This window comes from Leucoraja erinacea, chromosome 17 (assembly GCF_028641065.1).
Source record: "Leucoraja erinacea ecotype New England chromosome 17, Leri_hhj_1, whole genome shotgun sequence".
Taxonomy (NCBI): domain Eukaryota; kingdom Metazoa; phylum Chordata; class Chondrichthyes; order Rajiformes; family Rajidae; genus Leucoraja; species Leucoraja erinaceus.
In genome coordinates this window covers 43,726,975-43,753,834 of record NC_073393.1, presented here as the reverse complement: position 1 = coordinate 43,753,834, position 26,860 = coordinate 43,726,975, and the positions used below count along the sequence as shown (strand labels likewise).

Here is a 26,860-nt window from a genome sequence, read left to right as displayed (position 1 = left end):
ACTGGTCTGTAATTCCCCATGTTCTCTCTCCCTCCCCTTTTTAAAAAGTGGGGTTACATTAGCTACCCTCCAATCCAAAGAGGTGTTTAGAGGGGTTTAGATGGCTTCATAAGCGATTAATGGGTTTAGAGGGGGTTACAGGGGTTTACGTGGCTTTAAAGGGATTACAGGTGTGTAGAGGTGTTTACAGGGGGTTGGAGGGGGATTACAGGTTTTTAGAGGGCTATACAGGTGTTTAGTTGGGTTTAGAGGGGTTTGATGGGGTCTAGAGTTCTTTACTCAGAGTGGTAGCGGTGTGGAATGAGCGTCCAGTGGAAGTGGTGGAGGCAGGTTCGTTGGTATCATTTAAAAATAAATTGGATAGGCATATGGATGAGAAGGGAATGGAGGGTTATGGTATGAGTGCAGGCAGGTGGGACTAAGGGAAAATAATTGTTCGGCACGGACTTGTAGAGCCGAGATGGCCTGTTTCCGTGCTGTAATTGTTATCTGGTTATATTGTATGGTTATAGAGGTGTTTGTAGTGTTTGGTTGGGTTTAGAGGGGTTTTGAAGTGTTTGGAGGGGTTTGGATGGCTTTAGATGCGTTCACAGGGGTTTAGAGGGGGTTAGAAGTGTTTAGGGGTGTTTACTGGGGTTTAGAGTGGTTGGCAGCAGGTTAGTGGGGTTTATAGGAGTTTAGAGAGATTTAGAGAGGATTACAGAGGTTTATACGGGGTTTAAAGGAGATTACAGGTGTTTAGAGTTGTTTATATGGGGTTTACAGGGGGTTAGAGAGGGTTCGAGAGGTTTACAGGTGTTTAGAGGGTTTTAGAGGGGTTTGGAGTGGTTTAGAGGAGTACTCCACAGTACTTTCCACTTCTGGGAGTGAGTGGAGCAGGGCAGTGGCCATGAGCCGGGGCCGGAGCGCTCTCTGAAGGGCAGTGTGAATCAGGCATGTGTTGCTTCGCTGGCAACTTCCACCCGGGCGAGTTTCGGTCAGGTGCTCGGGAGTCGCTTGTCCGCATATTTGACGTGCTCCACATTTTTAAGAAGACGATCGGCGATCAGCACAACCTCAGAAAGCTAAAAACTATCTTGGTTGTTGGGCCGAAGATTGTGCCTCTTGCAGCAGTGATTGGGGAGATGCCGCGGTGTGTAGTCGCAGGAGGAACACACCAACACTGACTGAGGTACTTCACACGAAATTACTCCCCTGCCTGCTCCTTGTACGTTTTAAAACTAGTGGCGGAAACGTTCTATGCCCAAATCTTTTTCTTTCCCCAGAAGCCATCTTACCGACTGAAAATGCATTTCTAGTTCCGATATCAAATAAATGCAAGACAGACACGATGTGTGTCAGGGGAGAGGGGAAAGAGACAAACGTCACCCATCCCTTCTCTCCAGAGATGATGCCTGTCCCGCTGGGTTACTCCAGCATTTTGTGTCTAACCTCGGATTAAACCAGCATCTGCTGTTCCTTCCTCCACGCCCTCTAAATAAATGCAGTTCTGTTTTCTATCTCGGTATCCTGAATAACCTATATATACTTTCAGCTGAGTTAAACATTAGCTGCCGAATCAAATCTATTACCTATGCAGGAGACTCATGATATAGCGAGTTGTGGTGGTGAATGAGTCGACATTGCCCCCAGGGCGGCTGCAACAGTGGCGCTGCTGACAAAGCTGCTGCCTCTCATTGCTGGAGACCGCGGTTCCATCCTGACCCCGCGTGGGTTTTCTCCGGGTGATCCAGTTTCCTCCCGCATCCTAAATTCGTCTTGGGTAGTACGACGGTAATCAGTCTCTGTAAATTGCCCCGAGTGTGTACGGAGTGGACGCGCATTGGGGAGACACTAGGTTGGGCAGGGTGAACGGGTGGTCAATGGTCGGAGATAGACACAACACAAAGTGCTGCAGCAACTCAGCGGGCCAGGCAGCATTTCTGTCCAAAAGGAACAGGTTGGAAACCCTCACAATGAAAGTTGGAAGATTGTAAAAGACCGAAACAAATCAGAGCCGGCAACAGATGACCAGGGAAGGGTGGAGCCCACAATGGCCCATTGTTGGCTGGGGAGGAGGTGGTAGAGAAGGGATACAGGGATGTAAACAGTGGAACTAGCAGGCCGACAGGGGGGGGGGGGGGGGGGGGGGGGGGGGGGGGTGAGAGAGGAAAGCTAGGGTTACATGAAAGTGGAGGAATCATCATTCATACTGCTGGGTTGTAAACTGCCTAAATGAAATACGAGGTGCTGTTCCTCCAATTTGCAAGTGGTCTCAACTTGACAGCGGAGGAGACCCAGGGCAGGAAGGTTAGTTAAAATGTTTGGCGACCGGGATATCAATGGTCAGCTTTGACTGGATGGGTCGAAGGGCCGTTTCCATGCTGTATCTCTAAAACTAAATCACACCAAGATAAAGAAGGTACAAAAGACTACAAATGCTGTTAATTTCACTTCTCCCAATTCACTCTCCCTACTTCCTATTGAACAATGCTGTCATCTGCCCAACCCCAATTTAATACCTTACCCCAGGGTCCAGGCTTATCCTTATTTATAACCATCTTAACATTTATGGAGCTGTGATTACTGCTCTCAAAATACTCTGACTGAAACACCAATCTCCTAGTCAGACATGTTTCCAAGTACATGGTCCAATATTGGCATTCATTGAATTGCCATGCTTACAGTGTGACTTAAGATAGACACAAAATACCGGAGCGACTCAGCGGGACAGGTAGTATCACTGGAGAGAAGAAGGGAGGGATAGAGAGTGGGGGAATGCCGGGGCTACCTGAAGTGAGAGAAATCAATATTCACCCACTGGGCTGGAAGCTGCCCAAGCGAAATATGAGATGCTGTTCCTCCAATTTACGTTTAGCCTCACTCTGACAATGGAGGAGACGGAGGACGGAAAGGTCTGTGTAGGAATGGGAAGGAGAATTAAAGAGTTGGTTTAAATAATTAATCATGTTGGTTCACGCAGGCTGAGCGAAGGTGTTCAGCGAAACGATCGCCCAGTCTGCGTTTGGTCTCGCCGATGTATAAGAGTCCATATTTGAACAACGGATACAGTAGATGAGGTTGGAGGAGATGCAAGTGAACCTCTGCCTAACCTGAAAGGACTGTTGGGGTCGTGTAGGAAAGAACTGCAGATGCTGGTTTAAATCGAAGATAGACACAAAAGGTGGTCAGGCAGCATCTCTGGAGAAAAGGAATAGATGACATTTTGGGTCGAGACCCTTCTTCAGGCTGTTGGGGTCCCTAGACTGAGTCGAGGGAGGAGATATAGCGACAGGTGTTGCATCTTCTGCGGTTGCAGAGGAAGGTACCCGGGGAGAGGGTGGTTTGGATGGGAAGGGATGAGCTAACCAGGGAGTTGCGGAGGGAACGGTCTCTGCGGAATGCGGGAAGAGGTGTAGATGGGGAATATGTGGCTAGTGGTGGGATCCCGTTGGAAGTGGCGGAAATTTCAGAGGATTATGTGTTGTAATGCATATGTATTTGTCTTAATGGATACGGTACTACATAGTGGGCGGCGCGACTCTCGTCAGCAGCGGCCTCTGCAGCCCGTCCGTGTTTTATTATTTTCTGTCTATGTTTTTATGTAGTTTTTGTTATTTTTTGTTGGCGTGTGTGTGTGTGGGGGGGTGGGGGTGGGGTGGGAAACTTTTAAATCTCTCCCTGCAAGGGAGACCCGACCTTTTCTCGTCGGGTCTCCGTTATCGTTGGGGCTGCAATGAGGAGCGGCCTCCAACAGGAAGAGACCGGGGACTCTGGTGCCGACTCACCTCACCGTCGCGGAGCTGGCCGAGACCGGAGCGGGTGGAGCGGTGGAGGAGCGCTGCTGCTGCTGCTGCTGCTGCTGCTGCGGCCCGACCGGAGAGTCGGAGGCTGCAACTGCGGGTCTGGCGGGTCTGGCTGACGGCGGCACCGGGAGCCCGCGGGTCCCTGGAGGGAGACCGTTTTTCAGGGCTCTCGCAACGGCGACTTCTCCCGCCCGAGTTGCGGGGTCGAAGAGCTCCTGGAGCGGGGCCTGACATCACCGCCCCGCGCGGCTTGGAATGGCCGCGGGACTCTGCGAGCGCACGCCGGGGGCTCTAACACCAAGACCCGGTGTGCGACCTTGCACCACCCGGCGTGGCTTTAATGGCCGCGGGACAATCGCCATCGCCAGCCTGGGGCTTTGACTTTGACTCTGACATGGGGGGGGGGGAGAGTGCAGTGGAGAGATAAGTTTTTTTGGCCTTCCATCACAGCAATGTGATGGATGTTTATGTAAATTATGTTGTGTCTTGGGTCTATTTGTTTGTAATGTATGGCTGCAGAAACGGCATTTCGTTTGGACCTCAAGGGGTCCAAACGACAATTAAATGTATCTTATCTTATCTTGTATAGTAACCTTATATTATTTCAACAGACAATGGCCCACTCAGCAAACAAGGTGGACGTAAATTTAAGAGTACAAGATAACGTTAGGAAGGAGCAGCATTGTCATCATGAACATTATATTAAGCATTCCAATCCTCGCAAAAGTCACGGGGACGGCAGCAGAAACGCCAGAGGAAGAGATTACTCGCAACGGAATAGCGATCCAGATAGAGATGTGAGGAGGGAAAGGCCAGAAGGGAAAAGATCTCAAGTTCGAGATGTCCACAATCGTGGAGATCGTACAAGGGAAGACAAGCAGAGAATGGAAAGGGAATACCACAAAAGGAAGAATCAAAGCCATCCCTCCAGATGTGACCAGCAGCCAAATTACAAAACTGAAAAAGAGATTCCTTTACCACATGATGGTCGTGATTTCTACGGATATAAATAGTAAGATATTTATGTGCATTTTGAAGAAAAATAATGGATTATCCAAATATTATAGTCAGTCATACAGCGTGGAAACACCCGTCAGCACAACTTGCCCACAGCGACCAACATGTACCACATACACTAGTCCCATGCACAGCATTTGACCCATATCCCTCTAAACCTGTTCATGTACCTGTTCAAATGTTTCTTAAACATTGCGATACTATCTGGCTCATTAACCTCCTCTGACAGCACGTTCCATACACCCATCACCCTCTGTGTGAAAAAGTGACCCCTCAGGTTCGTATTAAATCTCTCCCCCCCTCACCTTGAACCTATGTCCCCTGGTCCTCGATTCCCCTACTCTGGGCAAGAGACTCTGCGTCTACCTGATCTATTCCTCTCGTGATTTTATAAACCTCTATAAGATCACCCCTCATCCTCCTGCGCTCCAAGGAATAGAGTCCCAGCCTACTCAACCTCTGCCTATAGCTCACACCCTCCAGTCCTGGCAACATCCTCGTAGGTTTTTTTGCACGCTTTCTAGCGTGACAAGATCTTCCCTATAATATGGTGCTCAGAACTGAATACATTACTCTAAATGCGACCTTACCAACATCTTATACAACTGCAACATGACCTGTGAACTTCTATATTCAAGACTCTGACTGACTGAAGATTAATGTGCCAAAAGCTTTTTTGTCCACCCTATCTACCTTAACAAACAATGTACCTGCTCTGCTAGATCCTTCTGCTCCACAACATTCCCCAGAGCCATACCCCTCACTGTGTAGGTCCTGTCCATGTTCGACTTCCAAAAATACAACAACTCACATATCTCTGTATTAAATTTCATCAACCATTCCTCAGCCCACCTGGCCAACTGATCAAGATCATAGAAACATAGAAAGTAGGTGCAGGAGGAGGCCATTCGGCCCTTCGGGTTCATTAATCGTGATCATGGCTGATCATCCCCAATCAATAACCCGTGCCTGCCTTCTCCCCATACCCCTTGATTCCGCTAGCCCCGAGAGCTCTATCTAACTCTCTTTTAAATTCATCCAGTGAATCGGCCTCCACTACCTTCTGAGGCAGAGAATTCCACAAATTCACAACTCTCTGGGTGAAAGAGTTTTCCTCGTTTCAGTTTTAGATGGCCTCCCCTTTATTCTTAGACTGTGGCTCCTGGATCTGCTCCCTCAACATTGTGTCTCACAAATCTGATTGTTTCCCAATCTTCCATGTACAAAACCATGCTGACTATCCCTAATCAGCCCTTGTCCAACTAAACGCGTATACATCATATCCCTCAGAATATTCTCTAGTAACTTTCCAACTACAGACGTGAAGCTCACTGGCCTGTAGTTCCCAGCATTTTTGCCTGCAGCCCTTCTTGAATAGAGACACAACATTTACCACCCTCCAATCTCAACCGGGGCTCCTGCAATTTCCTTTCTAGCTTCCCATCGTGTCCCACATATGCATCAGGACATTCAGGCCTCCAGGACCGTAATACTGACTGCTCTCAAGACACTTCCAGTGAATTCTCCAAGTTCTGCTGTCCTCCTGTCTTTCTCCTCGGTAAAAACAGATATAGTCATTGAGGACCTTGCCCATCTCTCATGGTGCATACTGTAGCGAGTCTTTTAACTTACACTTGAATGCAATATATATGCTTTAAATTGGATTGGAGCGTTTTTGAAAGGGGGGAGGCTGTGCGATCACTGATCACTGGCCTTGGGGGTACCCAGTGAGGAAGTGGAGCAACTGAGTGGGGAGAGGGTGTGGGAGAAGGGGGTCCCCCCTCCCAGGGTAGGAACTTTTTGAAATTTGATGTATTAAAATCATGTTTTAGTGCACTGTAGAAGTATGATTTCAATGTTTTTTGTATGAAGTATTTTTAAGTAACTTTTTAAGGGATAACTTTATCCACACAAAGGGTGATGGGTGTATGGAACAAGCTGCCAGAGGAGGTAGTTGAGGCAGGGACCATCCCAACATTTAAGAAAAAGTTAGACTGATACATGGATTGGACAGGTTTGGAGGTATGGACCAAAAGCAGGTAGAGTAGCTGGGACATGTTGGCAGGTGTGGGCAAGTTGCACCGAAGGGCCTGTTTTCACACTGTATCACTCTATGACTATATTATACCTCCACTATGCATGAATGCTTCAAAATCAAGTGATCCAGTTTTATTACCATATACTCAAGCATAGAAACATAGAAAATAGGTGCAGGAATAGGCCATTGGCCCTTCGAGCCAGCACTGCCATTCAATAGGATCATGGCTATTCATCTAAAATCAGTACCTCTTTCCTGTTTTTTCCCCATATCCCTTGATGTCGTTAGCCCCAAGAACTAAATGTAACTCTTGAAAACATCCAGTGAATTGGCCTGCACTGCCTTCTGTGGCAGAGAATTCCACAGATTCACAACTCTCTGTGTGAAGAAAGTTTGTTCTCATTGTCCTAACTGCCCCCCCCCCCCCCCCCCCCCCCCTTTATTCTTAAACTGTGACCCCTGGTTCTGAACACCCCCAACATCGGGAACATTTTACCTGCAGTTCCAGTAAGTGAAAATCTAGCAGGCAAGCAGGATGCTTTCCCCAACCACCCCCATTTGAAGTCCACTATCTTCCACCGTATCTACCCAGTGCTAGGTACTTACTTCCAGCAGCCACTGGTTGTCCTCCAGGATGCACCGAGCCGCAGCCTGATCCATGCTGGTCACCTGGGCGAATTCGACACAGAGACTCTCACGGCCGCGGCGCAACGCTTCCGACGCCTCCGACGGCCCGGGACTCTTGCACTGAGGCTGCTCCATGGCCGGAGCTGCAGTGAGCGACTCGCCAGCCCGGCAAACACTCGCCACCCCGCTCCCCGTCCACTCTGTCCCCGCCGCTGCTTCCGCTTCCAACACCCGCGGCCCATGCAGTTGATATGAGTTTTGAAATTTTCGTTGATCAAAGAATTTCTCACAACAGAGCGAGAGAAATTTGTGATCAGTGTGAGAATTTGGTGAAATGCGTGATTCTCACGCTCAATGCATGGGAGTTGGCAGCCCTGCCTCTCTATCCCCCTCTCCCTCTCCCTCCCCCCCTCTCTCTCGCCCTCTCTCTCTCTCTCTCCCTCTCTCTCTCTCCACCTCTCTCCCCCTCTCCCCCTCTCTCAATCTATCTCCACCTCTCTCCCCCTCTCTCCCCCTCTCTCTCTCCCCCTCTCTCTCTCTCTCTCTCTCTCTCCTCTCTCTCTCTCTCTCACCTCTCTTTCCCCCTCTCTCTCTCTCTCCCCCCCTCTCTCTCCCCCCCTCTTCTTCCGCTCTCTTTTCCCCCCCCCCCTCTCTCCCCTCTCTCTCCCTCCCCTGTCTCTTACCCCTCTCACTCTCTCCCCTTCCTTCTCTCTTCTCTTTTACAAATCAAATGCTCTCTTGGATATACAATACAATACAATCAGTTTTATTCGTCAAATTGCATATAAAGTGCAAGTGAAATGGATTTGCCAACAGCGGTACAATGATAAAGAACACACAATACACGATAAAAATGTAACACAAACATCCACCACAGCATTCAACACTGTGGTGGAAGGCACAAAGTTTGTCCAGTCCTCTTATATTTCCCCCCATGGTCGGGACCAGAGTCCAGAGTCAGTCCAGGATCGGCTCTTCCCCACCGGAGACCGCGGCTTTAGGTTGGTGTAGACTGCAGGCCGGCGGTCGAAGCTCCCCTCTAGGGGTGATGTAAAGTCCACGCCGGGTCCACGGTAGAAGTTGGCCACGGGCCGGCGGTGGAAGCTTCTCCTATTCCCCGGGTCCCGCACGAGGGATCCCAGGCTGTAGACGCAGCGCCAGCTGGAACTCTGCTGACCGCGGCTTCAGGCTGCTGGCTGCCCCGGGCCAGCGGAACAGAGCGCTCCCCTCCAGCGAGGGCTCGCCCGCTCCACACCGAGAGTCCACGCTGCGCCCACCGCTGGAGCCCCCGGGCGCGTCTCCGGGAAAGGCCGCGCCGATCCTCGCTGTTAGGCCACGGGGGAGGTGACCTGGAAAAAGTCGTCTCTCCATGGAGGAGGCGACCGAAACGGTTTCCCCCTTAACCCCCCCACACACCACCCCACCCCCCACATAAGGCACACAAAAAAACATACTTTAAAACATACTAAAAAAAAAAAAAAAGTTGAAATAAACGGACACGTTGCTGACAGGGCGCTGGCTTGCACCGCCCCCACCGCTCCTCCTCTCTTCCTCTCTCTCTCTCTCTCTCCCCTCCCTCCCACCTCACTCTCCCCCTCTCTCCTCTCTCTCCCTTGCTCTCCCTTCTCTTTCCCCTAACTTTCTTCCCCCAACTCTCCCCTCCCCCTCTATCCTCTCTCTCCCCTCTCTCTCTCTCTCTCTCTCTCTCCCCCCTCTCTCCCTCTCTCCCCCATGTCTCCTTCCCTCCTCACTCTCCCCCTGGCTCTCTCTCCCCTCTCTCTTCTTCTCCTCTGTCTCTATCTCCTCTTTCACTTTGCCCCCCTCTTTCCCTCTCTCTTCCACCACCCCTCTCTCTTCCACCACCCCTCTCTCTCCCATTCTCTCCTACCCTCTCCACCCCCTCATTCTTCCCTCTCACCCCTCTCTCTCTCTTCCCCCTCCCTCTCCCACCTCACTCATCCCCCTCTCTCTCTTCCCCTCTCTCCCCCCCCCCCCTCCCTCTTCTCTCTCTTCATTCACACCCCTCTCTCTCCCCCTCCTGTCTCCCTGTCTCCTTCCCCTCTCTCTCTCTCCACCTCCCTTTGAGAATCTGTCCCTTCGGCACAGAGACTCTTGCGGCAGCGGGGCTTCCGACGGCTCCGCGGCCCGGGACACTTGCACTGTCCGGAGCGCTCCATGGCCGGAGCTGCAGCGTCAGCCCCGCAAACACTCGCCAGTCCCCGCTCCCCGCATCTGTTCCGGCCGCTGGTTCTGCTTCCATCCCTCCCGCAGCCCCGGCTCTCCAACACCCGCGGACCATGCAGTTTATCCGAGTTTTGACATTTTCGTTGATCATAAAATTTCTCACCACTGAGCGTGAGAAATTTGTGATCAGTGTGAGGGCGTGAGAGTTTGCTTGAGGGCGTGAGTCTCACACTCAAAGTGTGAGAGTTGGCGGCCCTGCACTAGACGAACCGTCCGTAATGTCACCTCTGACCACAGCCGTGACACCCTCTTTAACCAATAATGCAACCCCCTCCTCTTTCTCCCCTCACCCCTGTCTCTCCTGAAGCTCCTGTACCCCGGAACATTGAGCTGCCAGTCCTGCTCCTCCCTTAACCAGGTTTCAGTCATGGCTACAAGGTCCCAGTCGCTCGTACCTATCCACGCCCTCAGCTCATCTGCCTTCCCCGTCAGCCCCCTTGCATTACAATACGTGCAGTTTAAGCCAACACTCCTCCCTCACTCTCCGCCATTCTCCTGCCTATTCTGCATTAACCCTCCACACCAACTTCTAACCTCTCACCTGCCTCTGTCCTGTAGAAGATCCCACCCCCTGCCAATCTAGTGTCAACCCTCCTGCCACTAGCAAACCTCCCTGCCAGGACATTGTTCAATTTGAGTTTGATGAAATATGCAATTCATAACGAAAGACACTCGAAATGAAAGTAATTGTCTTTGAGCTGTAAGAGAAATAAGGGCAGGACTAAGCCAAGAAAATGATATGTTGAAAGTGTTTTGGTTGGACAAAGGCCTGAGATGATAAGATCACACAAACCCCCTTCACCTATATGTACCTATCACTGGCCAGGACTTGTCCTGTCCCCATCTCTCTTCCAGCTTTCTGCCCCCTACTACAATCAGTCCGAAGAAGGAACCTGATTTGATACATCATCTATTGATGTCCTCCAGAAATGCTGGCTGACTCGTTGAGTTATTCCTGCACTTTTGTGCCTTTTGTTTGTAGACCAGCGTCTACATACTTGTCTCTACATATGTGTACAATATGACTTTACCTCTGCTTAAATCTGTCAACAAATGGAAAGAAATCCTATGAATTACATCCCACATTGATGAAAATTGCAAGCTGGGCTTGTCTTCCACATGCAGCTTCTTCCACATGCAGCTTGTCTTCCACATTGCAAGCTGGGCTTGTCTTCCACATGCAGGTTGCATTAATTCAGCATCTCAATGGGAAAGAAATATCATAGTTCTTCTGAACTATAAGTTCTTCTGAACTTCCGTTAGATCCTTTATAAGGGTTACAAAGCAAAATAAAAGTAAAGGCGTAATTTATTTACTTGTTTAAAAAAAATTCTTACTATTAAATCCACAATTTAATTAATTAATCATTTAACCATTATCAATTATTTCTGCAAATTGGGACGTAGCAATCATTAAAGCATCATGTGGATAAAATTTAATTCCAGATGCTTTTAAATCGATTTATATATTATTCATAAATAGTCAAATCTTACAGCAAATGTTTTTGGAATAGTGTCACTGCATGATTTACTCGTTAATAGATTTCTGAGACCACAGGAGAACAAACATTTTATTTCTTTTACTAGTTACGCTGAAACTTTACCATCTGAATATGTAATAACTGAAGATAAAATATCTATGCATGAGTTTAAGCATGAAGATTCAGGTGGAATTTCAAACCGTTCCAGCTGTCGTTACCTCTGCACAAATCGAGGTAAGACACAAAATCACATTTAATATGCTAAGCAGTAAAGGTTTGCAAATAACAGCAACCAAAATGTAAATATTGCCTTTTAAAATAGAAAAATGGTACTTCACTGCTGTTGTGGAACAACATTTGACTGAGCCATACGAGGAACTATTTGGGCAGATGGTCAAAAGCCTATTCAAAAGGGTTGATTTAAGGAAAGTCTTCATGGAGGAAAGAGAGTGGTGGGGAAGATAATGATTTCAAAAAAACAATTTCAGAGTTTAAGGCTTTGGCCGCAGATTGTGGTGGTGGGAAGTATAACTTTGGGAATAATTGAGTCACTGTACTGGGGGAGTATGGGCATTTCAGATTTGTAGGTGGACACATTGTGGGGACATTGATAGTGATATTTCAAGAATCACTAGAGTTAGGAGTGGTTCCAGATGATTGGAGTAAAGCAGAATAGTGGGGACTACAGGCCAGTTACTCTGACTTCAGTGCTTGGTAAGATTTTAGTCCATTATAAAGGATGAGGTTATGGAGTACTTGGATGTTCATGACAATATAGGCTGAAGTCAGTATCACTTTGTGAAGGGGAAGTCTTGCCTGACAAATTTGCTGGAATTCTTTGAAGATGTGAATAACAGGACAGACAAAGTAGAGTCAGTAGATGTTGTTTATCTAGTTTTTCAGACAGCCTTTGATAAGATGCCACACGGGAGACTGCTAAGGAAGATGAAAGCCCATGGTATCAAAGGGCGGATACTAGCATGGATAGCAGGTTGGCTGGATGGCAGAAGGCAAAGAGTGGCAATAAATGGGGCCTTTTCTAGTTGGTTTTCCAGTTTCCACTAGTTTTCCAGTGACTAGCGGAGTTCTACAGGGCCGGTGCTCTTCACAAAATATATAAATGTTTTGGACGAGGGGATTGATGGCTTTGTGGCCAAGTTTGTGGATGAAACAAAAACAGGTGGAAGGGGCAGGTAGTGTAGAGAAAGCAAGGACTCTGCAGAAGGACTTGGACAGGTTGGGAGAGTGGGCAGAGAAGTGGCGGATGGAATATAGTGTAGCAAAGTGTGGGGGCATGCATTTTGGTTGTAGGAATAAAGGCGTAGACTATTTTCTAAATGGGGAGAGAATCCAGAAATCGGAGGTGTAAAGGGACTTGGGAGTGCTGGTTTTGGGAGGATTCCCAAAATGTTAATCTGCAAAGTGAATCAGTAGTAAAGAAAGCTAATGCAATGTGAGCATTTGTTGCAAGAGGTCTTGTACACGAAAACAGGGATGTAATGCTAAGGCTCTATAAGGCACAGATAAGGCCGCATTTGGAACATTGGGAGCTATTTTGGGCCCCATATTTGAGGTAGAATGTGCTGGCTCTGAAGAGGGTCCAGAGGAGATTTGCAAGAATGATCCCAGGAATTAGTAGGTTAACCTATGATGAGCGTTTGTCGGCACTGGGCCTGTACTCGCTGGAGTTTAGAAGAATGAGGGGGAACCTCATTGAAATGTACAGAATAGTGGAAGGCTTGGATAGAGTGGATGTGGAGAGGATGTTTCCACTAGTGGGGGAGTCTAGGACTAGAGGTCATAGCCTCAGAATGAAAGGACGTTCTTTTAGGAAGTGGATGAGGTGACATTTATTTCATCAGAGGCTGGTGAATCTGTGGAATTCTTTGCCACAGAAAGCTGTGGAGGCAAAGTCAGTGGATATATTTAAGGCAGAGATAGAGAGATTCTTCATTAGTATGGGTGTTAGAGGTTATGGGGAGAAGGCACGAAAATAGGGTTCGGAGGGAGAGATAGATCAGCCTTGATTGAATGGCGGAGTAGACTTGATGGGCCGAATGGCCTAATTCTGCTACCTCTTATGATAATATCCCTTCTCAATAACTAAAGCATTTAATTTGAGATAAGTGCAGCAACGACTAAAGTAGCAGTCAAAATAGAATTGGAATATTAGTCCATATGTTTTGCACTGAATAATGAACTTTTTGTGATTCGTTCTCTGTTTCTACTTGTTGCATTGAGTCATGAAACAGGTCAGGACCAGGAAAAATGCAACACTTCTGGTGTAACTGGTTTGTGTGGTTCAGTCACATAATTATCTTCCATTCTAACATTCACGCTAATCCTTTTGTTTCAGTTCTGCTGAACCTGTATGGAGTTTGTACATTCTCCCTGTGACTGTTTGTACTTTCACTCTCTGAGTGAAAACATTGCTCCTCAGGTTTCTATGAAATCTTGCCTCTCTCACTTACAACCTGTGTTCACCTGATTCCCCTATCCACGGTAAAATCCTTTATCAAATCCAGGATTTGATAATGAACTTGGGGTTAAGGAGTCATTAATAATAATAATAATAATAATAATAATAATAATAATAATATAATAATAATAATAATAATAATAATAACTTTATTTATAAAGCACTTTAAACAACTGCAGTTGCCACAAAGTGCTGTACATGAGAACTCATGGACAAAAAGCTATTACAAACCATTAAAAACCGTAAAACGAAGGACTATAAAAAACACACTAAAAATTAAAAGACATTAAAAGCACTAACAGGAGCAATGCCTCAGCCAGTGTCGAAAGCCAAAGAATAAAAATGAGTTTTTAGGGTGGATTTGAAGATGGACAGTGAGGGGGCCTGTCTGATGTGCAACGGCAAGGTGTTCCAGAGTGCCGGAGCAGCAACAGAGAAGGCTCTATCCCCTCTGAGCTTCCGCTTAGACCTTGGTACTTCAATTAGGAGATAGGGATCATAATATGGTCAAGTTTAATTTACAATTGGAGAGGGAAAGGGCAAATCGGAAGTGTCAGTATTACAGTTGAAGAAAGGGGACTATGGAGCTAAGAGGGAGGAGCTGGCCAAAGGTGACTGGAAAGATACCCCAGCAGGGATGACAGTGGAACAACAATGGCAGGTATTTCTGGGAATAATACAGAAGGTTCAGGATCAGTTTATTCCAAATATGAAGAAAGGCTCCAAGGGGAGTAAGGGGCGACCATTGGTTGACAAGGGAAGTCAGGGACAGTATAAAAATAAAAGAGAAGTACAACATAGCATAGGTGAGCGGGAAGCCACAGGATTGAGTAATGTTTAAAGAACAACAGAAGATAACTAAAAAGGCAATACGGGGAGAAAAAATGAGGTACGAAGGTAAGCTTGCCAAGAATATAAAGGAGAATAGTAAAAGCTTCTTTAGGTATGTGAAGAGGAAAACATTAGTTAGACCAAAGTTGGACCCTTGAAGACTGAAACAGGTGAATTTATTATGAGGAACAAGGACATGGCAGACGAGTTGAACAGGTACTTTGGATCTGTCTTCACTAAGGAAAACACAAACAATCTCCTGATGTACTAGTGGCCAGAGGATCTAGGGTAACGGAGGAACTGAAGGAAATTCCCATCAGGCAGGAAATGGTGTTGAATAGACTGATGGGACTGAAGGCTGATAAATCTCCAGGGCCTGATGGGCTGCCTCCCAGGGTATTTAAGGAAGTGGCTCTAGAAATTGTGGACGCATTGTTGATCATTTTCCAATATTCTATAGATTCCGGATCAGTTCCTGTGGATTGGAGGGTAGCTAATGTTATCCCACTTTTTAAGAAAGGCGGGAGAGAGAAAATAGGGAATTATTGACCAGTTAGCCTGACATCGGTAGTGGAGAAGATGCTGGAGTCAATTATAAAAGATGAAATAGCGGCACATTTGAATAGCAGTAACAGGATCGGTCGAAGTCAGCATGGATTTATGAAATGCTTGACTAATCATCTGGAATTTTTTGAGGATGTAACTAGGAAAATGGTCAAGGGGTACCAGTGGATGTAGTGTACCTGGACTTTCAGAAAGCCTTTGATAAGGTCCTGCACGGGAGTCTGGTGACTAAAATTAGAGTATATGGTATTGGGGGTAGGATGTTGTCGTGTATAGAAAATTGGTTGGCAGACAGGAAACAGAGAGTAGGGATTAACGGGTCCCTTTCAGAATGGCAGGCCGTGATTAGTGGGGTACCACAAAGCTCGGTACTGGGACCACAGCTATTTACAATATACATCAATGATTTAGATGAAGGGATTCAAAGTAACATTAGCAAATGTGCGGATGACACAAAGCTGGGTGGCAGTGTGAACTGTGAGGAGGATGCTATGAGAATGCAGGGTGACTTGGACAGGTTGGCTGAGTGGGCAGATGCATGGCAGATGAAGTTTAATGTGGATAAATGTGAGGTTATGTAGCAAAAATAGGAAGGCAGATTATTATGTAAATGGTGTCAAGATGGAAAAAGGGGAAGTACAACGGGATCTTGGGGTCCTTGTTCACCAGTCAATGAAAGTAAGCATGCAGATACAGCAGGCAGTGAGGAAAGCAAATGGCATGTTGGCCTTTATAACAAGAAGAGTTGAGTCTTCTGCAGTTGTATAGGGTCCTAGTTAGACCACACCTGGAGTATTGTGTGCAGTTTTGGTCCCCTAATTTGAGGAAGGACATTCTTGCTATTGAGGGAGTGCAGCGTAGGTTTACAAGGCTAATTCCCGGGATGGCGGGACTGTCATATGCTGAGAGAATAGAGCGGCTGTGCTTGTATACTCTGGAGTTTAGGAGGATGAGAGGGCATCTTATTGAAACATATAAGATTATTTATAGAGTAGGAGTAAACTAGTCACTGCCTTTTCTCAATGGCAGGCAGTGACTAGTGGGGTACCGCAAGGCTCAGTGCTGGGACCCCAGCTATTTACAATATATATTAATGATCTGGATGAGGGAATTGAAGGCAATATCTCCAAGTTTGCGGATGACACTAAGCTGGGGGGCAGTGTTAGCTGTGAGGAGGATGCTAGGAGACTGCAAGGTGACTTGGATAGGCTGGGTGAGTGGGCAAATGTTTGGCAGATGCAGTATAATGTGGATGAATGTGAGGTTATCCATTTTGGTGGCAAACACGGGAAAGCAGACTATTATCTAAATGGTGGCCGATTGGGAAAGGGGGAGATGCAGCGAGACCTGGGTGTCATGGTACACCAGTCATTGAAGGTAGGCATGCAGGTGCAGCAGGCAGTAAAGAAAGCGAATGGTATGTTAGCTTTCATTGCAAAAGGATTTGAGTATAGGAGCAGGGAGGTTCTACTGCAGTTGTACAGGGTCTTGGTGAGACCACACCTGGAGTATTGCGTACAGTTTTGGTCTCCAAATCTGAGGAAGGACATTATTGCCATAGAGGGAGTGCAGAGACGGTTCACCAGACTGATTCCTGGGATGTCAGGACTGTCTTATGAAGAAAGACTGGATAGACTTGGTTTATACTCTCTAGAATTTAGGAGATTGAGAGGGGATTTTATAGAAACTTACAAAATTCTTAAGGGGTTGGACAGGCTAGATGCAGGAAGATTGTTCCCGATGTTAGGGAAGTCCAGGACAAGGGGTCACAGCTTAAGGATAAGGGGGAAATCCTTTAAAACCGAGATGAGAAGAACTTTTTTCACACAGAGAGTGGTGAATCTCTGGAACTCTCTGCCACAGAGGTAGTTGAGGCCAGTTCATTGGCTATATTTAAGAGGGAGTTAGATGTGGCCCTTGTGGCTAAGGGGATCAGGGGGTATGGAGAGAAGGCAGGTACAGGATACTGAGTTGGATGATCAGCCATGATCACATTGAATGGCGGTGCAGGCTCGAAGGGCCGAATGGCCTACTCCTGCACCTAATTTCTATGTTTCTATGTTTCTATTAAGGGTTTGGACACGCTAGAGGCAGGAAACAAAGAGTAGGATGTTGGGGAAGTCTAGAACCAGCAGCCGCAGTTTAAGAATAAGGGGCAAACCATTTCGAACGGAGGCAAGGAAACACTTTTTCTCACAGAGAGTTGCGAGTCTGTGGAATTCTCTGCATCAGAGGGCGGTGAAGGCCGGTTCTCCGGATACTTTCAAGAGGGAGCTAGATAGGGCTCTTAAAGATAGCGGAATCTGGGGATATGGGGAGAAGGCAGGAACGGGGTACTGATTGGGGATGATCAGCCATGATCACATTGAATGATGGTGCTGGCTCGAAGGGCTGAATGGCCTACTCCCGCACCTATTGTCTATTGTCTAAAAGACACAGTGCATTCACTTATCGATTCCTCATGATTTTATACACCTCTATAAGTTCACTTCTTGGATTCCTGTGCCCCAAGAGAATAAAGTCCTAACCCACCCAACCTTTCCCTATACTTCAGGCCTTTAAGTCTTGGCAACATCGTCGTAAATCTTCTCTGCTTCCAACTTAAAGACATCCTTTCTATAGCAGGGTGAGCAAAATTGACCACGATACTCCAAATGTGACCTCACCAAAGTCTTATACAACTGTAACATAATGTCCGAAACTTCTTCCCTGCAGCCATCAGGCTATTAAACACAACAACCTCAAATAAGCTCTGAACTGCAATAGACTATTAGTATTATTAGTGGACTATTGTTGTTTGTATTTTGAGTATGTGTGTATGTGTATGTATATGTGTATATACATATATATGTACATATGTATGTGTGTACTTGTGAGTATGTGTATATATATATATATATATATATATATATATATACACACTGAACTTTTGTTTCTCTCTCTTTAATCATATTGTTTACATATTCCGTTGTGCTGCAGCAAGTAAGAATGTCATTGTTCTATCTGGGACATCTTGACTCTTGACTCTTGAACTTCCAACTTCTATACCCAATACCCTGATTGATGAAGGCTAAAGCCGCCTTTACCACCCTATCTACCTGTGAAGCCACTTTGGGATAACGGTGTACCTGTATTCCAATAACCTTCTAGTCCACAACGCTCCCGAGAGCCATAATATTCACTGTGAAGGTCGTGCCCTGCTTTGACCTCAACATGCAACACCTCCTACCTATCTGCATTAAACTCCATTTTAATTCTTCAGCTAATTCTTCAGCTATTCCTCAGCCCAGCTGATCAAGATCCTGCTGACAACCATCTTCATAATCTACAATGGTCTGAGGAAGGGTCTCGTCACCCATTCCTTCTCTCTAAAGATGCTGCCTGTCCCGCTGAGTTACTCCAGCATTTTGTGTCTACCTTCGATTTAAACCAGCATCTGCAGTTCGTTCCTACACATCTGCAGTTCTTTCCTACCCACTTTAAACCCCTGTCCCAGGGTACGAGTTCATTCCAAGAGCTCTCCTGAGTTTGCCCTGATTCGAACTCGGAGATTTACAGTAATGGCCGCTCGTCGGTACTCGGGGCTCTCGTGGACATTTTTCAACGTGTTGAAAAAGCTTCACGAGTCTTCCCGTGCTTACCTGCCATTAGCGAGTCTTCCTGAGTACCTGCAATTAGCGTTACGAGCCGCTAAGAGACGTCCCCGAGCTCCGACGTGCCCGCTACGTTCATTCTCCGTGCTTACCACGAGTTTGATTTTTTCGGGAGAACTCTTGGAATTAACTCATACTGTGGGACAGGGCTTTTAGTGTCATCTGCAAACTTACCAATCATGCCTTGCACATTCTCATCTGAATCGTTGATATAAACCATAAACAGCAAGGGACCCAGCTCCGATCCCTGAGGCTCACATTAGTCACAGGCCTCCAGTCCGAAAAAACAATGTCCCTGTTAGAGTGAAGGGCAAGGCAGGTGGGCGAACGGAGGGAAAAGCTGGGAAAATCAGGAGGGGAAAAGTTGGCAGGAGATAGCTCTGACAGATAATATTAAGGGAAATCCAAAGATATGTTGTAAGTACGTTAAGGGAATAAGGGTGACTAGAAAGAAAATAGGGCCCGTCAGAAACCAAATCAGTCATCTCAGTGTGGAGCAGCAGGAGATGGGCAAAACCCTCAATGAGTATTTCCCCACTGTGTTTACTGTGGAGGCAAACATGCAGACTGGGGAACTTGCGACAGTGTTGAGGTCAGTAAACATTATGGTCAAGGACGTGCTGAACGTTCAAAGGTGTATGAAGGTGGACAAATCTCCTGGCTCTATCAGATATATCTGAGATCGCTGTGGGGAGTTAGAGACGAAATTGCAGGCATCCTAGCTGAGATACCTGTGAGGTGAGATGCGGGTGAGGTGCTACAAGACTGGAGGGTGGCTCATGTTGTGCCTCTATTTATGCTGAAAGAAAAATCTATAGGCCAGCGAGCCTATTAGCTGTCTAGAAAATTGGTTTCATGGAAGGAAGTAAAGGGTGTTAGTGGAAGGTTGTCTTTTTGATTGGAGCGGTGTGACTCGTGGTGTACCTCAGGGATTGGTGTTGGGACTGAAGAAAGGTTTCGGCCCGAAACGTTGCCTATTTCCTTCGCTCCATAGATGCTGCTGCTCCCGCTGAGTTTCTCCAGCACTTTTGTCTACCTTCAATTTTCCAGCATCTGCAGTTCCTTCTTCAACACCATACTGTGAGAGGGGGATGTTTAATGGAGATGTGTGGGGCAAGTGTTTTACACAGAGTGTTGGGGCCTGGAACGCATTGCCATGGGTGGTGGTGCAGGCAGATACAATAGTGGTATTGAAGAGGCTTTTATATAGGTACATGAAAGTCCAGGAATAGAGGGATATGGATCATGGACAGGCAGATGAGATCAGTTTAACGTGGCCCAATTCAGCACAAACGTTGTGGGCTGAAGGGTCCATTCCTGTACTGTACTGGTCTATAGACACAACAATCTGGAGTAACTCAGCAGGTCACATAACATCTCTAGAAAAAAGGAATAGGTGATGTTTGCGGTTCTTCAGGCTGAGAGTCTTTTCTCCAGAGATGCTGCTTGACCTGCTGAGTTACTCCAGCTTTTTCTGCTTATGTGGAGTTTAAACCAGCATCTGTACACTTCCTTCCTACACTGTACTGTTCTATGTTCCATTTATTAATCACAAAAGGAAATTCTACTTTAATTTGTAGTATGGCATGAAATTGTGAACAGGTGCAAGTTAAAGTGTTGGGGATGTGTTTTAGCCTTTCTTCATGTATTATGGAGCTGATTAGTGACGCCAGTTATTTTTCTAAAATCCATTAAAATGGTTTACTGTTGGAATCCATCGAGATGTATATAAAGCGGCTGTAAAGAGGTCTACAGTTCCCTCTGGTCTCATGAAGGGCAGCTGGAAATGAGGAGCTGAAACGCCTGAGATAATTGTGGCACGATGTGCTTCGTACAGTTGCCCTTTCAATAGAGAATCATTTCCAGAACTCATTAGAGGTAGCTGACGTGGACGTTCTGTGTTGATATGTTATTCCAAAACTTAGGGAGCTGTAAACAAAGCTAGTTTTCTTGGTGAACTCGAGTCCTTCATTCAATTTTGCTCCCAGAGTAATTTATCCATAATGCAATTTAACCTCAATGGTCATTCTCCTTGCCCCTTCCCTTGGACGCTGAACATAAATGGAATTATTTTGGAATATATGTGGTCAAAAGCATAATTTCTTTGATTTTAATGGTATTCGAATCTCCTTCCCCTTGATTTACCAAATTATGTGGTGGTGTTTAAGTTTCTCTTCCTCTTGGCATTTTTATGGGTTGGGTTGTCATGCACCTTGGAATGCGTGTGTTGAAACATGAGATGGTACGAGAAGAATGATACAAAATCAATATATGTAGTTATGTTTCACATGACTATCAGTCATCCTTTGGACAAAATGTGAGGTGTTGCATTTTGGAAAGTCTAACATGGGCAGGACCTACACAATAATAAGTGGTAGGGCTCTGGGGAGTATTGTAGAGCAGAGGACTCTAGAAGTGCAGGTGCATGGTTCCTTGAAGGTCGAGTCACAGGTGGATAAGGTGGTCAAAAAGGCTTTTGGAACTTTAGCCTTCATCAGTCAGAGTATTGAGTATAGAAGTTGGGAGGTCATGTTGCAGTTGTATAAGATGTTGGTGAGACCACATTTAGAATATTGTGTTCAGTTCTGGGCGCCATGTTATAGGAAAGATATTGTCAAGCTAAAAAGGGTACAGAGAAGATTTACGAGGAAGTTGCCAGGACTAGAGGGTGTGAGCTATAGGGAGAGGTTGAGTAGGCTGGGACTCTATTCCTTGGAGTGCAGGAGGATAAGGGGTGATCTTATAGAGTTGTATAAAATCATGAGAGGAATAGATTAGATAGATGAACGGTCTCTTGCCCAGTGTAGGGGAATCGAGAACCAGAGGACATAGGTTTAAGGTGAAGGGCAAAAAATTTCATAGGAATCTGAGGGGTAACATTTTCACACAAAAATTGGTGGGTGTCTGGAACAAGCTGCCAGAGGAGGTAGTTGAGGCAGGGACTATCGCAACATTTAAGAAACAGGCAGACACAAGTATAGGATAGTTTTGGAGGAATACGTGCCAAACACAGGCAGGTGGGACTATTGTGGCTGGGACATGTTGGCCGGTGTGGGCAAGTTGGGCTGAAGGGCCCTGTGTCCACGCTGTATCATTCTATGACTCTTAAAACATAATTCATACACATTCACCAAGGTAATATTGAGTGTGTAGGAAGGAACTGTGGATGCTGGTTTAAACTGAAGACAGACATAACTCGCGGCACGGTGGCATAGCAGTACAGTTGTTGTCTTACAGCGTTTGCAGCGCCGGAGACCCGTGTTCGATCCTGACTACGGGCGCTGTCTGTACGTTTGTACGTCCTACCCGTGACCGCGTGGGTTTTCTCTGAGATCTTCGGTTTCCTCCCACACTCCAAAGACGTGCAGGTTTGTAGGTTAATTGGCTTGGGGTTGAATACTTGGTGTAAGTGTAGGCTTGTGTTAATGTGCGGGCATCGCTCATCAGTGTGGACTCGGTAAGCGGAAGGGCCTGTTTCCCCGCTGTATCTGACCTAAACTAAACTAAACTTAACGGGTCAGACAGCATCTCTCGAAAAAAGGAATAGGTGATGTTTCGGGTCGAGATCCTTCGTCAGACTCAGAGCCAGGGGAGAGGGGAATGACAGATATAGACTGTACTTAGGACAATTAAATGGAAGATATGCAAAAAACAATGATAATGAAGGAAATGTGAGCGCACAATAGTCCACTGTTGGCTGTGGATAGGTGATAATGAGTTAACGCTGACCAGGTACATTACTAACTAAATGATATTCAGTTTTTGTTTAGTTAGCATGTTCATGTTTGTCAGATGGCCGTGGTTGCTGCTTTGCCACTTCCCATTTTCTGGTCCTGCATTTTAAAGTCATGGTTTATGTTTACCTTATGTACATCATTTCATACTGAATATAATGAACATGGTTAGATCCTGTGAGCCAATATCTATAGATACATTTTCACTTCATTTCAAGGCAAAGGTGAAAGTTGAAATATAATTGAACAGGGCCAAGTCCTCCCTGTAAGTAAGTCAGTTTCGTCCAACACCCCAATCGCACATTGATCCCCCCATATCTGCCTTTTCCATAACTTCCCTCCGGTCCACCCCCTACTTTCTGCAACCGCAAGAGATACTTGTTTTTCCCCCAACTATCGTTCAAGGACCCAAGCAAGTTCCAGGTGAGGGCATCTCTTCCAACCTCATCTATTTCTGTGATCTAATCACCAACGGAGGTTTCGCGCCGAACACTCCGCTCGGTCCGCAATAACCAAGAGGCCAGGTCAAAGTCCGACGGTACAGGGAATAGCACGGAAAGAAAGATATTCTGTTTGGGGACATTTATCACATTTTTTATCTGAGCCCCCCTGCTGTCTCCTCCCAATCCACCCCCGCCCCCGCAGAAGGGTTTCGGCCCACGTTACCTTTTCCTTTTTTCTTAAGTTTTGTTTACCTTTGATACAGTCGAGACAAAAATATGCAATGGGGTCCAAGCCTTTTTGCCTGATATTTTTTGCTATTTATGCTTTATGCTAAATTACTGCATGATGAATTATTAGGAAACCACACAAATAAAAATATTGTTTGATTGATTGATACAGCATGGAATTACGGCATTTGGGCACTGAGCACACTGACCATTAATACCCAATAACCCGATGTATTCCCACATGCATTATTCCCTACACATTATGGGAATTTTAGAGAGGCCAATTAACCTAAACACCTGCAGGTCTCTGGGAGGAAAATGTAAACCTGGAAGAAAACGACATGGTAACAGGGAGAACATGCAAACTCCACACTGACAGCACCTGAGGTCAGGATGGAACTCGCTGTGAACAGCAGCACTGACGGTTGCACCAGAGTGAAAGATTTTTTACAGAAAGATGCATCAGTTGGCCACTAGTTGATGCCACACACTCACTTGTAGGCAGTGAAGAGAAGCCGCTTTTGTATTATTTTTTAATGTTATCCATTTATAGGTTTAGTTTAATGACTTCTTTCTGTCATAGACACAACCCACTGAGACTTGGCAGATGAGAAATTCTCAATTCCAAGGTCATTTAGCCAGAAGTATAATAAATAAACATTTATTCTGTCTTAATCGTTGCATGTAAGGCAACTAGGATGAAGGAAGATGGGACTTCAAAAGTTGAAATGTACTTACATTCATCACTTGACATTCCTCTTTTGCCAGGTATAGTACAGATGCTGGAGGCCGTGTTAAACCTGCTGGTGTTGGTGTGTGTGGTGGCATCATATGTCGTTCTCTCGGGATACAGCAGCAATGGCGGACTGGCAACAAGCTTCTTCAGCATCAACAGCAATTATTCTCCACTTGAAGGGGAACAACTAAAGGATGTACAGAAACTTGATCGAGAGTTTATTCTATTGCGAGCACCTGAACTCTACTCTGGCATTGGAGTGACCATCGCCATGTTTGCCATTACTCTGGCCATTATGATTAAGGGCGCTCAGAATTTACATAATATGCCCTTGAAGTGGTTGATTTTTGAAGTAATATTCAATATACTGGCTTCTCTGGGTTATGCAGCAGCAATTGGTGTTTACTTGTATTTTGTCCTGCAGGTTAATGGCACCGACATTTGCAAGAGGAGGGAGCTCCTCTATGCACGATATGGTCTGAACTGGATGAATTGTGACTTGTCTGGATCCGATGCTGCCGCAGCCTGTTTTGCCATAATCCTTGTCATTTGTCATTGTGTGAGTGCTATACTGGCTGCAAAATTATGCCGAACAGTCAGAGAACTAAACAAAAACACCCCACATTCGTAAAATAATATTATGTATTAATTCTATCGCAAGGTGCAGCATAATATGCAGTGGTATACAGAACACCAAACATTAGATCCTAAATCAAAATAAAATTATTAGCTGGATATGGAAGAGGAACTATATCTAATTTTGTACTGAGAGAAAACTTGTAGATTTAATCAGTACATTTTACTGCTTATGAAGGAAATTCATTGAAAAAAAATGTCAGTTCAAAGCCTATTTACAGCATTAATATTCCTTCCTCTCAGGGTTTTGTTTCAATTCCAATTGGTATTCTAATGATGAAAGTATTTTTTTAATTCAAAGGTTAATTATTTTCAGATTAGCTATTAGATAATGGGTGACCAAAACCCCCCCCCCTCAAAATGCAACCACGGTAAACATCACAATGATTGTGTTCAATCAACCGTGTGAATCTCTGTTGTTTATGTTATCAATCACCAAATCATCTTCTTCTATCTGCTCTGCATGGCCCCCTTCACTAAGATCCAACATTATTAAAATCAGCAGCGTTTGATGACACTGGGCCTGTATTCGCTGGAGTTTCTTTAGTCAGAGGGTGGTGTATCTGTGGAATTAATTACCACGTAAGGCTGTGGAGGCCAAGTCAATGGATACTTTTAAGGCAGAGATGGATAGATTCTTGATTAGTACAGGGGTTAGGGATTATGGGGAGAAGGCAGGAGAATGGGGTTTAGATAGAGATAGATCAGCCATGCTTGAATGATGTAGTAGATTTGATGGGTAAAATGGCCTAATTTTGCTCCTTTCACTTAGTTATGACCTTATGTTGTTATTTGTGAAACCTGCTGAGGTAAATTAGAATCCTATGTTTCTGCTTCCTGTGTAGACTTCTCCCTCTGCTCCACTATCAGCGGGAATGTTCTATCTCTGCTACACTTTCTGAACCAGTGGGCAATTAAAAGGGTCCATGAGGAGCAACAAAATGGAGTTGGATTAAGGAAATTCCCAGTGTTTTTTATACCTTTTTAAACACGAGGGGGTAATCTGGGAGAAGGTAGGATTGCAGGATAAAGGAGGGAATTTGTGCTTGGAGTCTGGGGATGTGGGCAAGGTACAAAACAACTAAGTTGTATCTGTTTTCACCAAGGAGATGGGCATAGAGGACAGGGAGATCGACTTGTAGAATACTAATATGCAAGGGGGGTTTAAGATTTATAAGAGGGATTCAAAAGTGTTTATTTGCCATATGCACCAAAACGGAACAATGAAATTCTTACTCAATTTCAAATGTTTCCACTAGTTTATTCCCAATTCTGACCTACACGACCACTTCCCAACCCTAACCTCAGTTGCAGCATAACATTTGCTTTCAGACTGTAAATCCTCACACTTGATAAATATATAAAACTGACGTGTATGTTAATGTAGATGGGTTGGTTAGTAAGTGTGCGCATGACAGCAGAATTGCCGTGGTCATGGTCTGTGAGGAAGGTTGTCAAACTATACAGTGGAATCTAGATCAGCTACTGTAATGGATGGAGAAATGGCAGATGGAGTTTAATCTGAACTTGCATGAGGTGCTGAACTTTATGACATTGCATGTAAGGGTGAAATATACAAACAATGGGATGACCCATAACAGCATGATGTACAGCGAGATCCAAGGGTCCAGGACCGTAACTCTCTGAAAGTGGCAACACCAGTAGACGGAGTGGAAAAGAAGGCACATGGTCTGCTTGGCTTGCTTGGTTGAGGCATTGATGATAAGAGTCAGGAAGTCATCATACATTGGACTTTGGTTAGGCCGCGTTTGGAGTATTGCACAAAAGGACACAAAGTAACTCAGCTGGCCAAGCAGCATCCATGGAGAAAATGGATAGGTGACATTTTGGGTCGAGACCCTTCTTAGACGATTGTGTGTGGGGGGGGGGGGGGGGGGGGGTAGAAGAAATCTAGCAAAGGGGAGAAGACAAAGCATGGCAGGTCATAGGCTGACATAGGTGAGAGGGGGAATTTTGATTGGTAGATGGTTGGAACAATGATGAGAGATAAGAAAAGGAAGTTGTGAGAAGCTTGAAGGAAGCCAGAGGGAGGAATGTGGGGAGGGGAGGGGAGGTCAGTAGAAGGGTGAAATAGATGGGGCATAGGGGTGGGAAAGGGGAGGGGGGGGGGTGGGGGGTGGTGGTTAGTGAGAGGTTATCTAAAATTGGAGAATTTAACACCGTTGGGTTATACACTACCCAAGTGGAACATGAGGTGCTGTTCCTCCAGTTTGCGTGTTGGCTCACTCTGGCAATGGAGGAGGCCCAGGACAGAAAGGTCTGTGTGGGAATGGGAAAGGAGTCAAAATGGTTTGCAAGGCCTTGGTGGACCGAGCACAAGGGTTCAGCAAACTGGTTGCAGAGT

General features: G+C 45.8%; 1 protein-coding gene across 1 annotated transcript; it reads left to right on the top strand.

Moving 5' to 3' along the window:
• The first annotated feature begins 499 nt into the window (after nucleotides 1-499).
• On the top strand, nucleotides 500-26,375 carry LOC129705478 (MARVEL domain-containing protein 3-like). Its single transcript, XM_055649068.1, has 4 exons — nucleotides 500-1,171; nucleotides 4,397-4,797; nucleotides 11,298-11,425; nucleotides 23,892-26,375. The coding sequence occupies exons 2-4, from the start codon at nucleotides 4,400-4,402 to the stop codon at nucleotides 24,488-24,490; spliced, it is 1,125 nt and encodes a 374-aa protein (XP_055505043.1). The 5' UTR covers nucleotides 500-1,171; nucleotides 4,397-4,399; the 3' UTR covers nucleotides 24,491-26,375.
• The last annotated feature ends 485 nt before the right edge of the window (nucleotides 26,376-26,860 follow it).